The sequence below is a fragment of the Ambystoma mexicanum genome, chromosome 3q (genome assembly GCF_040938575.1).
Source record: "Ambystoma mexicanum isolate Mex_15411 chromosome 3q, UKY_AmexF1_1, whole genome shotgun sequence".
Classification (NCBI taxonomy): domain Eukaryota; kingdom Metazoa; phylum Chordata; class Amphibia; order Caudata; family Ambystomatidae; genus Ambystoma; species Ambystoma mexicanum.
In genome coordinates this window covers 454,648,169-454,663,095 of record NC_090926.1, presented here as the reverse complement: position 1 = coordinate 454,663,095, position 14,927 = coordinate 454,648,169, and the positions used below count along the sequence as shown (strand labels likewise).

Genomic DNA, 14,927 nt, shown 5'->3' with positions numbered 1-14,927 from the left:
CAGCCCCTGCCGGCTTATACCATCACAACAGACTCTTCCCTAAACGTGTGTGGAGCTACGCTGAGCGACCACAGTGGCCATGGTCTGCGGACAAAGGAGGACCAAAAGAATCACATCAACCTGCTCAAACTGACAGCCATACAGCAAGCTCTCAGGGCCTTCCTACTGCTGATCAAGAACAGCCCAGTCTGTATTCAGACGGACAGCTCCATGTGCATGTACTACCTCAACAGGTGGGCATCAGATTGCCTCCCCTGTGCAGGCTCACCATCGAGATATGGGAATGGTCTATAGCCCACAACATATAGCTTTCTGCAATCCACCTTCTGGGGGAGTCCAACCTAGAGGCGGACAGACTAAGCAGATTCGGTGTCGACAACTACGAGTGGCAGTTGAACAAGCAGGTCCTGCGGGAGAGCTTCAGGAAGTGGGGCCAGCTCCAGATAGACCTATCTGCCACGGACCAGAACCAGCAATGCCAACAGTTTTCCTCCTGGCTGGGACAGGGCAGAGGCTCGCTGGGGGATGCCTTGCTGCTTCAATGGAACGAGATCTGGGCTTATGCATTCCCTCTGACCACACTGATTCCCAAGGTTATCTGCAAGATCAGAGAAGCTTGTCACTTACGACTAATCCTGACAGCGCTGCAGTGGCCGTCCATACCATGGTTTTTGGACCTATTACGGCTCTCGGCGCCGGCCCTGGTGCCTCTTTCAGCGGGGGGAACGCTGCTCCTCTCCCAGCAAGGGGGGCAATGGTGCACCCCTACCCGGAGAAATTAGCCCTAGCAGCTTGGTTCCTGAGCACATAACCCTGCAGCACCTTCACGTGTCTCAGGACAACCTGAAGATAATTCAGAAGGCAAGAAGTGACTCCACCAGGAACCAATACAGGAACAAAAGGACAAGGTTTTGCTTCTGGGCCAAGGAAAGCGGCGTAGACCCATTGACGTGCACACTGGATCAGGTGCTGTTGTTCTCAGCACATCTGGCAGAGTCAGGGGTTCAGGTTGACACATGCCGTACCTAGCTGGCTGCGATAGGTGCTTACAAAATGGTGGACAACGCTCATTCTCCAACCCTGTGGTCAAGAGGCATCTGACAGGGATGACAAGGTTGTACCCCCCTATCAAACGTCCACACCCGGTCTGGGACCTTAGCGTGGGTCTGAGCGCCATGGCGCATAAACCATTCGAGCCCATGGCGTCTGTTGACATCAGATTGGTCACAATCAAGACATTGCTCCTGGTGGGCCTTACTTCAGCACGGAGGATCAGCGAGATTCAGGCCCTGGTGGCCCCAGAACCCTATACCACATTCCATCTTGTCCCTGTGGTGCTCCACACCCACCCTTCGTTTCTCCTGAAGGTGGTGTCTTTGTTTAATGTCAACGAGGAAATAGTCCTACCAACTTTCTTTCCTAACCCAAATGATGAGGCAGAAAAGGTATTACACTATCTTGATGTCAAGAGAGCTCTGAAAGTTATACCTGGACAGGACTAAAGGCTTTATTCATCACCTTTGGTGGGTCAAAGCCAGGTTGTCAGGCTTCAAAGGCCTTGATAGCTAGGTGGATGGTCACAGCCATTCAGGAGGCCTACAAGGGACGGCATAAGCAGATGCCAGCAAATCTTCAAGCTCATGCGGTCAGGGCCAAGGCAACGGCAGTCGCCTTCCAGAGGCATGTGCCATGGCAAATGATCAGCAGAGCGGCTAACTGGGCTACTCCCTCAGCATTCTGCAAGCATTATTGTCTAGATGGCAGTGCACGATCAGATGCAGCATTCGGACAAGCAGTCCTGAGGAAAATGTTCTCTTAAGGTCTTCAACGTCTCACCTCCCTGGGGCTTCAATCAGTGGTAATCGCCCATGCAGTATGGAGGAAAGGCGACGGGGACATAGGAGTAATTATAAGTTTCTCACTGTAGTGACTAGCGTACTCCTATTCCATTGTTCGCTTTCCTCCGAACGACCCACCATCCTTCCCCATTAATAAAGGAACATTGTTAGGCAGCGTAATCTAGCCGATGCGTCAAAAGGGACTGAGGTGTGGTTCCGGAGTGCAGAGTCAAGGGAGTACATGCTCCTGGGGACACGCCCCAGCAGGCAACTAAATTTAAAGAGGAAAATAATTTTTTTCTGGTGAAAAAGGTTTGGTTTTTGTCTTTAGCGAGGGACGCCTATGCAGTATGGAGGAAAGGGGACTATGGACTAGGAGTACGTTAGTCACTACAGAGAGTAATTTATGATTTCCTATATGTCTTTATAGACTTTTTTTGTTAGGGTGAGAATGGTGAACAATGAAAACAGCGGAGTACAACTTCCATTATTCGATCAAAAGGGTTTCTTGCTGAATTACTGTCAGACATGTGGCAAAGTTAAAATTAAAATTGTGGGCATTCCTATGTTCCCAGAATGCTCTTTGCTTTTCTGAAAAGCATCAGGCTTGAGTTCTTTGAGTAAATTGAGTCAATTTCAGCACTAGAAACAACTGCACTACTTTACGAAACTCTCCATTAATAAAATAATACCTCTCGTTCACATTTTTGGCATTAACAGCGTGCATCACGCACTATTGGAACAGAGCCTCTTCTGTTTAATTTCAGTTAAATGAATTGAGGCATCATGAAAAACGATGCATTTTGGGAGTCATTTTTACCGCATCTTTCTATGAGGAGACCACTGTTGTGCTTTGCTCTGCCCGTGACTACTGAGGCAGACTTAGTCTTTGTCGAGTGACTTCAGTTCTCCCTTTCACCACAAGGTGCCGCAATTGTCCAGAGAGGCTGGAGAGTCCGAATCGAGATCCAATGGAGTCTCCAGCAATCTTCTTTCACTGTCAGACGGAGCACAGCAACGACTCTGAAGGGACGGATTATTGCAGAGTTCCGTGTTCTATGGATTCCACGCTACTTTGATAACCTTTTTTTAGTGAAATATTCAGCCAAATTGAACTTTCATTGAAGAGAAACTATATAAGGGAGCCGCGCGGATGATGGCTGGAGTGTGTCCTGGAGGAGCTGCGCTGAGGGGGAGACGGCAGGTGCTGCTTTCTTTGTTGTGTTGTTGCTGCGTCTGCGCTGCTGTGTCTGCACAGATACAATATTCAATTCCTGAAGAAATGAAGCGAGGGTCCATTGTGGGAAACCTTGCCAAGGATTTGGGGATAAGCACGACGCAGTTGCCTGACAGGAAACTCCGCATTGATTCTGTTTCTGGGAATCAGTATTTTACATTAAATGCAGACACCGGGACCCTGCACGTGAGTGACAGAATAGACAGAGAGCAGATGTGTGGGGAGGACGCCAGCTGTGCCATCAAATTTGAGGCGATTGTGGAGAACCCCCTGAATGTGTTCCATGTTGACATTTTTATTCAGGATGTAAATGACAACACCCCGAGTTTTTTGAAGAATCCTATTGATTTAGAAATTGCAGAGTCCACGCTTCCAGGAGCCCGGATTTCTCTTGGGAATGCCCGAGACCCGGATATTGACATCAATGCCCTGCAGGGCTACACGCTGAGCCCCAACCCGCATTTTATTCTGAAACAAAACGTTCTCCGTGATGGCTACAAATCTGTAGAGCTACTGCTGGAGAAGGCATTAGACCGTGAAAAAGAAAGCCACCATCACCTGATTCTGACTGCCTATGATGGGGGAGATCCAGTGAGGTCCAGCACCGTGGACATTAATATTAAGGTGCTTGATGCCAATGACAACTTCCCAGTGTTCACCCAAGAGACCTACAGAGCCGCCATCAGTGAAGGAGCTGCAAATAACTCACTGGTGCTGCAGGTGAGAGCCACAGACAGTGACGAAGGCTCCAATGCAAGAGTCACCTACTCTTTCAGCAGCATAGCAGACAGTGCCCTGAACACCTTTAGCTTGAATGCAGAGAGCGGGGATATTAAAGTTCGTCGCACACTAGATTTTGAGAAGACTAGTTCTTACGAAATTGTAGTCGAAGCAAAGGATGGAGGGGGATATGTTTCTCATTGTAGGGTGAAAATAGAGGTTTTTGATGAAAACGATAATGCTCCACAAATAACCTTTTCATCCATAACTAGTCCAGTCCCTGAAAACTCCCCACCCGACACAGTGGTGGCGCTCATCAAAGTACATGACCAAGATTCGGGAGGTAATGGTGAGGTTTTATGTAACATTCAAGAACATTTGCCTTTTAAATTAATATCTTCCTCTGAAAAGTATTACAAGCTTGTGACAGTAGGGCCCATGGACAGGGAAACGGTTCCCGAGTACAACATCACAGTCACAGCCACCGACAAAGGAACTCCTCCTCTAGCGACAAGCAGAACCATCCGCTTACAGCTCTCTGACCTAAATGATAATCCTCCAGTTTTTGAAAAAGCATCTTATCAGGTCTATGTCCCAGAGAACAATTCGCCTGGTGCTTCAATTTACCAGCTGATTGCATCCGATCTAGATTTGGATCAAAACTCTCATGTCACTTATTCGATAGGTAATCATCACATAGGGAACATTCCCCTGTCCTCCTACATCTCCATTAACTCCCAGACGGGTGTCATCTACGCCCAGCGCTCCTATGACTATGAGCAGCTCAGGGAGTTTGAGTTCCAGGTGAAGGCTCAGGACTCTGGATCTCCTCCTCTCAGCAGTAATGTCACTGTGAAGGTATTTATAGTGGATCAGAATGATAACCCTCCAGAAATCCTCTACCCAGCGCTTGGGCCTGATGGCTCAGTCCTGTTTGAGATGGTTCCGCCTTCCTCAGATCCAGGTTACCTCATAACAAAGGTTGTGGCTGTGGATCGTGATTCTGGACACAACGCCTGGTTATCCTATCATCTGCTTCATGCCTTGGAGTCTCCACTCTTTAGAATTGGGCTCCACACTGGGCAGATCAGGACATCAAGAGCCTTCCTGGAGAAGGATCTTCTGAAGCAGAAAGTGGCCATCTTAGTGAAGGACAACGGGCAGCCTCCTCTGTCAGCCACCGTGACCCTGAACATGGTGTTTACGGAAAACATGCACGGGACGCTCCCTGAGCTGAGCGACCCACCCCGTGTTGATGATGATCACTCCTACTTAAAAGTGTATTTAGCTGTAGCATTAGCTTTAATTTCGTTTCTATTCATTTTAACTCTGATGCTCGTTGTGATAATCAAATGCAGGAAACCCAAGGGGCCGAAGATGTTTGAGTCTCTAAACCCAACAGTGTATTCGGACATTGACCCAAGATTCAAATCCAATTACCAAAACGGGACGCTGCCACTGCCCTACTCTTATGAGGTCGCTGTTGCCCTGAACTCTGGACAAAATGAGTTCACTTTTCTCAAACCGAGGAAGGAGGTTTCAACAGATATTCTGTGCTCAGCCAACGATTCAGGGTTAGGAAACCAGTCTCCTGGAGGAACGATTGGAAATGAGATCTTAAAACAGGTGAGGCATGTTCACAGTTCAATTGGGAGATTTCAAATTGCCTTTTCATGGTTTAATTAGTCAGAGAATAACTGTGGTCTTTATTGGTCTGCCTGGTTATTCACTCTATATGATTAACCACTATGATTGTTTTGAATGTTTCCTCTTGGGAGACTCCATTGCACATTTTTATGTTTTAAAAGATAAACCATAACCATTCTGGATTTATTGACAAGAAAGAAGTATTTGAGCAAAATGGGAGAGCAATTGGCTTCCTCACACCTTGATTAATTTTGGCACTCTCCATTGAGGAGTATTATTTCATGATATGTATTCTATTTTTGAGTGGGACGTATTGAATAATGTCGATATTTAGTTATTAAGTTGTAGCTATCTATTATAAGTAGTGTTTTGAATTTGAGGACATTTTTGGCGATATCAAACGCTTGTACCTGCGCGACCTAATTTAGTTGCTGTTTGAAATCCTTGGGATTAAATGTTTTATTGTTTGTTCTTATTCATGTCGCATGAGTGTAGGTCACTACGGAGACAGTGAGTCCCTCTACTCCGTAAGTAAAACACAAAAAGATTTGGGGTGTGCCTACAGTTGTTAGTTGCGCCAAGATAACTTGTTTCCTTGTTATGATGTGTCCATTACTGATAAATGAGGCTTCCAATTAAAAGGTGTACATGGAATATTTATTTGTGATTTTCAGCCCTTCTTGGATGACACGTGTTTCGGCATATGGGCATTGCCTTTCTCAAATCCGGGCCTTTTGAGCATTGACATTTGAATCTAATAATCTCCGTCTTGTCGAAAAACTAAATTTACTGGGCTCAATCCCTCCTGAAAAGTCTGTTACTCGACGCTGATTTGAGAAAGGCAATGCCCAAATGCCGAAACACGTGTCATCCAAGAAGGGCTGAAAATCACGAATAAAGATTCTATGTACACCTTTGAATTGGAAGCCTCATTTATCAGTAATGGATACATCATAACAAGGAAACAATTTATCTTGGTGCAACTAACAAGTGTAGGCACACCCCAAATCTTTTCGATCTATTATAAGTATTTTAATATTTGTTTTTGCTTCTTGTCTGTAGGACATCTACTGTTATAAATTACTTTCTGAATCCGAAATAAAGATTATTGGCTGACTGACTAAACCTTAAAACAAGCTGCTCATTTGCAGCCTTTTGCTGATGCATTAATCATTCATCGTTTCCATTGCACTATATGTATGTAACCACCTTTAAATAAATCATGTCACAATGTCAATATGCTTTCAGTTTTTACTATAAAACAACACACAGAAAAAAAGCATTTGGGGCTGAGTCTAGGTGGTCTCTGTATGCTCACCCTCAAAATTGAAGGAGGCTCCCACATCCCCAACCCAGGCTCCATATTTAAAAAAAGGCTTCAAACAAGATGTGTTCACTATATCTAGGGTACCCCACTGTCTAGGGTGACCCTAATCTTGGGAGGCCTAAAGGCTATAGCTTAATCTCTCTATCTCCCCAAGGGCTTCCTTGGTGACTTAAACGGTGGTAGCCTGATTGTCTTGTTGTGCCAGTCCTCTTGTGACCATCTTTCACTCCCTATCCCCACTCTCTCCTTACACTCCTCTTCTCTACTGAACCGCTACCTCTCACTCAGCCTCCCTACCCTACTTCAAACTCTTGGTCTTATTGCTTCTTTCACTTCTCTTGTTACCACTCTCTGTCTCATTCCTGAACTTACACCCGCCTCTCCACTATCCTTCCTCCTGATCTTATCTTCTGTCTACACTCTCCTCCTAACTTCCACCCCTCCTGCCTCCACTCTGCTTCACTCTCCTGATAATCGCTCCTTTCTCTCTTAATCTCACTGACTTTCAGTTACATCCATACAACAAAATGGTAACACTCTCTCAATCCCAGCATCTTAACTTCACTCTCTCGTCTAACATCCCAAAACTCTTCTCCAAGTCCTCCTCCACCTGCTGCTCACTGCATTCTGGTCTCTCGTCGTCCTTCGCATTCTCTAAACTCATCAGAACACCTTTCACTGCAGACTGACCCTCCTAGTTTTATGCAGCTCTTCCCTTCCCATCTAGAAATTCCCTTGAGCCTCCATTCGGTAATGGGGTCAGCAGATTCACTGGGCCAATCGCTATCATGTCTATTCCCAACTCCCCCATCTCCTCCTTTTGTAGGCTGGGATTTCCCCTGGGATAGGTCATAAGGGCCTCAAAGCATGCCTCCTTTCCAGCCTCCATTTCTTTCCATCCTGCAATGCGGTCTCTGGCATCGTTTGTCCTGTGTTCTTCTACTGTATTTGGTACGTCACTCTCCACAAAGGGAGTGTTCTCTGGTCTTCCCTAGTGCTCACTATCTCCCAGCTGGTTCCAGCTCCACTGCCACTGATCCAGTGTTCCCTGGTAACATGCTTAGATACACTGTGGTAGATGTTGAATGAGTGAGAATGGTCCATCTTCATGAGATCAACCACTTCTTTCTGGGTTTTTTGGGCCGGACCTTGGCTGTTGGACTCGAGTGTATTGTGGTCTTTGTTGTTTGTCTCGGCTGGTGCTGCTTCCCGAGAATCAACCGAAAGATTCGAAAGAGAGACCTTCCCAAGACAGAGGCTGGCATGCACCGGGACAGGGAAAGAGGTACTAATGTACATACAGCTCCACACATTCTGGAGAGCCGGAGACGGGGGCCTCAGGTCTGTTCTAGCATTGTCTTTGTAGGCGGCCTACCCCAGGCTAGGAGTGGCCCTCAAAGAGTGCGCTGCCCATGACCAAATCATTGTTATTCTTCTTTTTAATAACAATTATCGGGTCATGGGCAAGACAGTCTTTCGGTGCCTCTCTTAGCCTGGGGTAGACAGCCTACAAAGACGAATGCTAGAGCAGACCTGAGGCCCCCGTCCCAGGCTCTCCAGTATGTGTGGAGTTGTATGCGCATTATTACCTCTTTCCCAGTCCCGGTGCATGCCAGCCTCCGTCTTGGGAAGGTCTATGGCATATATTAGTATGCATTTTCTCAGTATATTTAAATGCAGCATTCGACATGACGAGGAGATCCTTGTCCCTTGTGTGATTTTTCTGGAGAACTAATCGAGTTGCTGCTCACTAACAGTCAATGTTTTAAGTATTCAGTTTAAGGTGATGTCCACCACTGAAGGTGCATAGATATTAAACAACAGGTCATGATAGTACTAATCCTTGTGACCTCCCAACTAAAGCTGATACCTGGGCCAGCCTACACCCTCTGGATCATCCAGTACATGGAAGACTACTTTAAAGCGCTAGTATTTGCAACCACATTGGAGCACTTTAGGTGTTAGAGTTACCCTGTGATAAACGTCAATAAAGCTCTCGAAAGTCCCAAAGGGATTGTTATGAATAGTTTGTTATTATCTGTCTCGTATATCTGGACAGTCCCCATAGCATAATAAACACATAGAAGTGAACTGTGTGATATAAACGACGCCCATGGCCACATTGCAACTCAGTGCATGGAATGTGACCGCCTGTTTTTAGACGAAGGAAATATCTGAAATTAGTCAATAATTGGCCAAGATAGAAAGACATGTATGGATTTTTTTAGGAGCATTACTAACAGAGTCTGCTTTTTTCTGTGAAATATGTTTTTTTCTCCAGTGTGTCCATAATTGTAGTGACAATCTCAAGTTTGTGTAACATACGTACATATTAGTGATATATTGGGTTGTTTATAAGTATAATTTCCAAATGCCACATCAGCATTGTACAATTCCGTTGTTCTAATAAATTCACACAGAAAATGTTCGCCAGTTTTTCAATCTCATATTCGTGGAACTATCTGAGCATTTGGTATCCACTTTCTTTTCCCTTTTGATACAAATCACTTCTGATGCCATGTTCCTTGCAGAATAGATGTGTTTACTTGAAGATTTTAGTTACCAATCCTTTATCTGCATGTTGCCCATGTCTGTTGTTTACTTCTCGCTTTTGTTATTTCAATGGGCCTCATTCCGAGGTTGGAGGTAAGGGTTAACGGTCACCGTTAATGGCAACGGTGACCGTTAACACTTACCACCATATTCCGAGTTCCCTTTTGCGGGTTGGCATTTAACGCCTGCTTTTAGCAGGCGTTAAAAATCCAACCCGCAAAGGGACCTTGGAGTAAATTACGGCACCGTAATTTACGGTGCCGTAATTTACTCCTTCCCCATTCCCATTGAGCCCTATGGGGGCAGGAATGGGGATGGGGAACCGGTATGGTGAATGGGGACTTACCGGTCCCTCCAACCTTGGAATGGACCGGTAATTACTCCATTCACCATGCCGGATTTCCATGGAGTAAATAGCTCCATGGTTGCTTACCATGGTGCTCTTTACTCCATGGATAGCTCCAGCCTCGGAATGAGGCCCATTGTCACAGGACATCATATTTCTACCGGGGCATTTCCCAGTATGTCCAATTCTAGCCTCTTCTTATATGAAGAAAATAAAGTAGCTTACCCAGAGTCTAATATGATCATGTAAACCAATATAAAATGGGGCACACAACATTGCAATGCACCCCATAACTGCTGTACAGAACAGCTTTGCACACTGTGCTCTTTATTTATTACGTGATGCAGACATATAAACGATATTTATGTTTTTAAATATTGTTAATTGGTATGTTTTGTTATGATGTGACCGCTTGAGAGAACTCATCATACAGGAACTCAAAGCACCATGAGAGAAAGGCGAGAAGGAAGCAATGATGTGAGAGTGACTGGGCACATGTGGGTGGTAATATAGGGGGAAGTTGTGTAGGCTCTGTTTATCTGCTTAGAAGAGGTCCAGGGGTGCAGAAATTAGGTGCATTTGAGGAGGTGAGGAAGGATAAATAAAAGTTAAGCAAAGAGAAATAGGACACAGTTATGTGGTTTGTTCGTCGTAAGAGTCTGTGCAAATCTGTGAAAATCTGCTCCTTCGCAACATGTCACAGATGAACCTGAATAAAAACCTTATAAAGAAGGTAACATTTTCAGCATCTTTCTGAATGTGAGGTAGTTTGGTTGGTATCTCAGTGGTAGATTAATAGTATTCCAATGCTTTGTCACTAAACTCCAATGCCGTAATCCCATAGTTTGTCACATTTTATGATTTGCCATTTAAGCATCTGGGTGGTATTCAAAGGTAGTGTCTGGGTTGGGTTATAGTTTGGGCGAGGTTCTGCAAGTAATCTGAAGCCTTGGCCAAGGAAAACTTTTGCATGATATTTAGGAATTTGAACCCCATGCTCAAGGCCACTCACTACCTGTCACTGGAGAGATTTTTCGGTAGAGTGTAATGTGGTACCAGCTTTTATTTCTATTTTAAATTAGGGCCAGCCTGGCTGCAATGTTTTTTGCTCTCTGCAGTGTTTCATAGTTTTAGCAGAGTACTCCGCATTGCAGTACTTTAAACATGACACTACTATGGATCTGGTCCACATTATCTGGTGGATCATCTGTGGGTATGGGAGAATTTTGCAAATGGTGGGTAGTTGGAAGGTGATCCCTTTGATTACTGAATTGCTCTGGATAAGGCAAGAGCAGTGAATCAAATCTAACCTTTACGTTTCTGATTTCCTGTGTTATGGATGGGGCTGTTCCCAAGGCATGAAGCCATTTGAAGGGGTAGTTATCCCGGGTGGGCAGCGCAGGATTAGGAACTCTGATTGGGAGCTGAAATGGAAGAGGAAGCTATGACTCATTGAGCTGCAAATCTTATCCAGGCATCTGGAATTGCTTGCTTGGATCTCCTGCCCCTCCTTTTCCAGGGAAATATAGATGTGTATGTCCTCTTCATATGATTGGTAATGTTTGGTTAGATGGGCCAATGAGCATATGTAAATGTTAAACGGGGGGAAGAATATGATGACCCCATTGGACACGTTACGAAGTACCTTCAAGTAGGTAGATTCTGCGATCCTATCCGGATATTCTGTCCGCAATTGCAGAGGAATGATTGGACTCATTAAGTTGCACTTCCTATTATTCCCCTCCGCTATCTATGGTGATCAGTATGTTGCAGTTTACTGCACCGTAGGACCCTGTGGAGGTTGGAGCAGAAAATAATGCTCAGTGCCCTTCATCCAGTGTCATTTGAAGTTCCTCTATAAGCTGTGGTATTGTGGTTTTGGTAAATGCTGGTTGATCTCAAACCTTCCAATCAATTTATCTCCCACTGCCCTTCAACTTTGAAAAATCGTAAGCGGTGATGTTTTACCCTTCTTTGTTTTCCCGGGTGAAGAATACCAGATTCCCCGAAAGAGCATCTTAAAAAGATTAGAAGTCACCTCAGAGTTTTGTTACTGTGTGAAGAACAAAGCCACGCAGGCACAGAAGTCCTCTGTGAGTTTTCATATCATTGTAAGCTCAAATACTTTTACGTCCCGTCCCCTTTCCTCCATACTGCATGAGCGTCCCTTCCTAGGGATGGGAGACAGAACCTTTTTCACCAGAAAAAACCTTCTTCCCCTTTAAATTTAGAGGCGCGCGGGGGCGCAAGCCCTGGGAGCATGCACTGCCCTGACTCTGCCCTCTGGCGCCCCAGTCCCCTTTTCCGCGTCAACGGGAACGGGCCGAATTCACCAGCGCTCTTGGCTTTGGCTATGGCCATGTAATTCCACGTGTGGATACTTATTCTCTTCTGTCTTTTTATCATCCAGGTACTCGGTCCTCAGGGGTCACGCTCCTCCCCGACGCATGTCGACTTCTACAGGGTTCAGCATGTGTCCATCCTGTGACGGGCTCTTTCCAACTTCAGACCCCCACGCCCTCTGCCTACGTTGCCTTGGCCCAGACCACGGCTGGCAAGCTTGTACCGCGTCCGACCCGCTTTCCTCGAAGTCTCTGAAGAACAGACAAGCCAGGTGCAGGGACCTCTTCCACAGATCGCCTCCAGAGGGCCTGAAGGATTTTGCCAATCATCTGTCCAGGCCCAAGGTAGGGCCACTCTTTTCCATTGCAACCCGCAAGGGAGACTCATTTCCAAGGACTCGCCCGCATGGGTGGAAGCACTCAGGTTCTCATACCAGCACGAGTACCGAGGCTAAGTCAGCTACCGGCCGGCAGGTTGAGGGGTCAGTGGATCCTCCCGGTGACAGTGCTGGGGGACCGGAAGGTTCTTTTAGCGGGTTTTCACCCGAGGTACCACGCCCTAGTACCAGCAACATGTCTGAGGGGGGCGCCTATACGCAGTTCTACCGGCAGAACCACCAAGGGCGTAATGCCTACCAGGTATCGATGTGGCTCATGAGGGTAGGCCCTCATGATCCACACACAAGAGTCCTGGATGAGGCTGGGCCCAGTGAGCCAAGCAACACGACGCAGGCATGTGGAAGGCGGCTCGACATGGCCGCCGTGCCAGACATTACGGACACCCGCCCGATACCGCACCAAGGAAGGGAGCAGGTGGAGGAACAAGTGTCAAGGTGGGACTGGTGTCAACCAGGTATGTGGCCTACAGCCTATTCTTCATTTGCGCAGGGCCGGTTCCCGCTGCGTCCGTATGGGCAGGGCAGGCAACAGCTCCAGCAGCCGCCCGCTACCCAGTCAATATCACCTACCAACCCTCTGGCCTGTGAGGACAGATTTTTTTAAAGGTTCCTCGGGCTCATGAAATCTGCTCAAATGGGGGTTATCCTCGGGGATGCCATCAGGGATGTGCTCCCACCAATGGCTCTGTCACCGCAGGCCCCAGTACAAGCGCCCCTGGCCCCTGTGCAGCCTCCGCCACCCGCTCCGGCCCCCCCTGCCGATAGTGCAGGCGGTTCCGGTCTCCATACCTCAACCCTCGGCTCCCAGCACACCTCCACCGGTGCCGGACCAACTGGACCCCCAGGTGGACACAGATGATGAGGAGGACCCCAATACACTGTTGTCAGCCAAGGCCTTCCACAAACGTCTTGCAGGGCTGGCAGAGTACTTGGGCCTTCCTCAACCCGAGGTTGGGCAACCATCAGAGGGGGTCCTTGCCAAAGTCCTCACGCTACGTCCCGCAGCGAGAACGGGGATCCCGATGCAGAAAGACGTTCTTCGCCTTGGCCAAAAAGGGCTGGCTGAAGCTCCACTAAGTCCAGCCGGTCAGTCGACGCCTGGATGCAAAGTACAGGCAGATGGAGGGGGATACACTCTTGCTATCGGCCCACCCTCAGCCGCACTCCTCCGTGATCGCTGCAGCCAAGCCTCAGTCGTCCTCGTCCTCCTCGTCCACGGCATATCTAGGCAAGGAGAGAAGATCTTGGAGGCGTAGGTGAAGAAGCTGTATTCCAACGCGTCCCTGCATCTTCGTCAAGCCAACGCGGATGCCATGCTGGAAGCCGTCAACCAGAGGCTTTGGCAGGAAATTGCGGATTTCCTCCCAGAGCTTCCGGCGCAGAGCCAATCACGATTCAAGGCGGGACTGGCAGAGGCCAAGATGGTGGCACAAGACATCATGGAGTCCACCGTGGCCCACATTGATACTTCAGGCCGGGCCATCTGCATCGCCACGGACATGAGAAGAACGGCCTGGTTCTGTGCTACGAAATTTAACCCGGAGGTCCAGGAATGCATATTACACCTGCCGTTCGAAGGGGGTGGCCTCTTCCACTCCACTATGGATGAGGAGCTGGATAAAAAAAAAAAAACAGCTCACAAACGGCAAAGACTTTATCCATCCTTACAAAGACCACGCCCAAAGTGTACACCCAATCACAGCAGCGCTCGGACAAGGGGCGTACATACGGAGGGTTCTGCGGCTTCCAAGAGCAGAGCTCCAGGCAACCGGACCGCTCTCCGACCCAACATCGGCGCAAGCAACAAAAAGGGGGGGGTTAAGGGCTTTTTCCAGTCCCCCTCCTCCGCAACAGCCTCAGAAGGAAAGAAGGCATGACACGCCCCTCCGGGTCAACGTGTCTCGAGTGGGGGGCAGGCTTGCTCTCCATGCACACTTCTGGTTCCAGAATTTCACAGACCCATGGATCCTCTCCGTAGTATCCATAGGGTTCTGCCTACCCAACCCAGCATCTCCTCCCTCTTCCCCTCCACTCCCACAGATTGGGGCAGCAACTCTTTTGGCAGAGATCCGGTCGCTCGTTGAGAGCCAGGCAGTGGAGGAAGTCCCAGCCTCCCAGCTAGGTTTCGGCTTCTACACCAGGATTTTCGCCATTCAGAAAAAGAACCAGGCCGGCCAGAGAGTTGTGCTGGACCTTTCCACCCTCAACCTCTCCCTACCTCTCCAAAAATTCAAGATGGTTACACCAGCTTTAAAAGCGGAGACATTGTGCAGGGGAGACTGGATGTGCTCCCTGGATTTGAAGGAAGCCTGCTTGCATGCCCCGATTTGGCAGCCTCATCATTCTTTTCTACGATTCAGGATTATGGGCTACCATTTCCAATACAAGGTGCATCCCTTTGGCCTCAACTCGGCCCCCATGGGTTTTTACCAGGCTGAGGAATACAGTGGCGGCCCTCCTCAGGGCTCAGGGCCACCACATATACCCGTACCTCGACAACTGGCTTATCAGGGCTTCAT

The 14,927-nt window shown here is 47.7% G+C and overlaps 1 protein-coding gene across 42 annotated transcripts in view; it reads left to right on the top strand.

The window, feature by feature from the left end:
- Positions 1 to 14,927, top strand: part of LOC138582666 (protocadherin gamma-C3-like) — a 1,158,828-nt gene that overhangs the window by 867,753 nt on the left and 276,148 nt on the right. Inside the window, exon 1 of one of the 42 annotated variants that reach the window (XM_069654145.1) lies at positions 2,835 to 5,421. The exons of the other annotated variants lie outside the window; for them this stretch is intronic. Within the exon in view, the coding sequence (XP_069510246.1) occupies positions 2,992 to 5,421 (2,430 nt within the window). The 5' untranslated portion in view covers positions 2,835 to 2,991. Of the gene's footprint in view, positions 1 to 2,834; positions 5,422 to 14,927 lie in introns of those variants that run through there. 42 annotated transcript variants of the gene reach the window in all.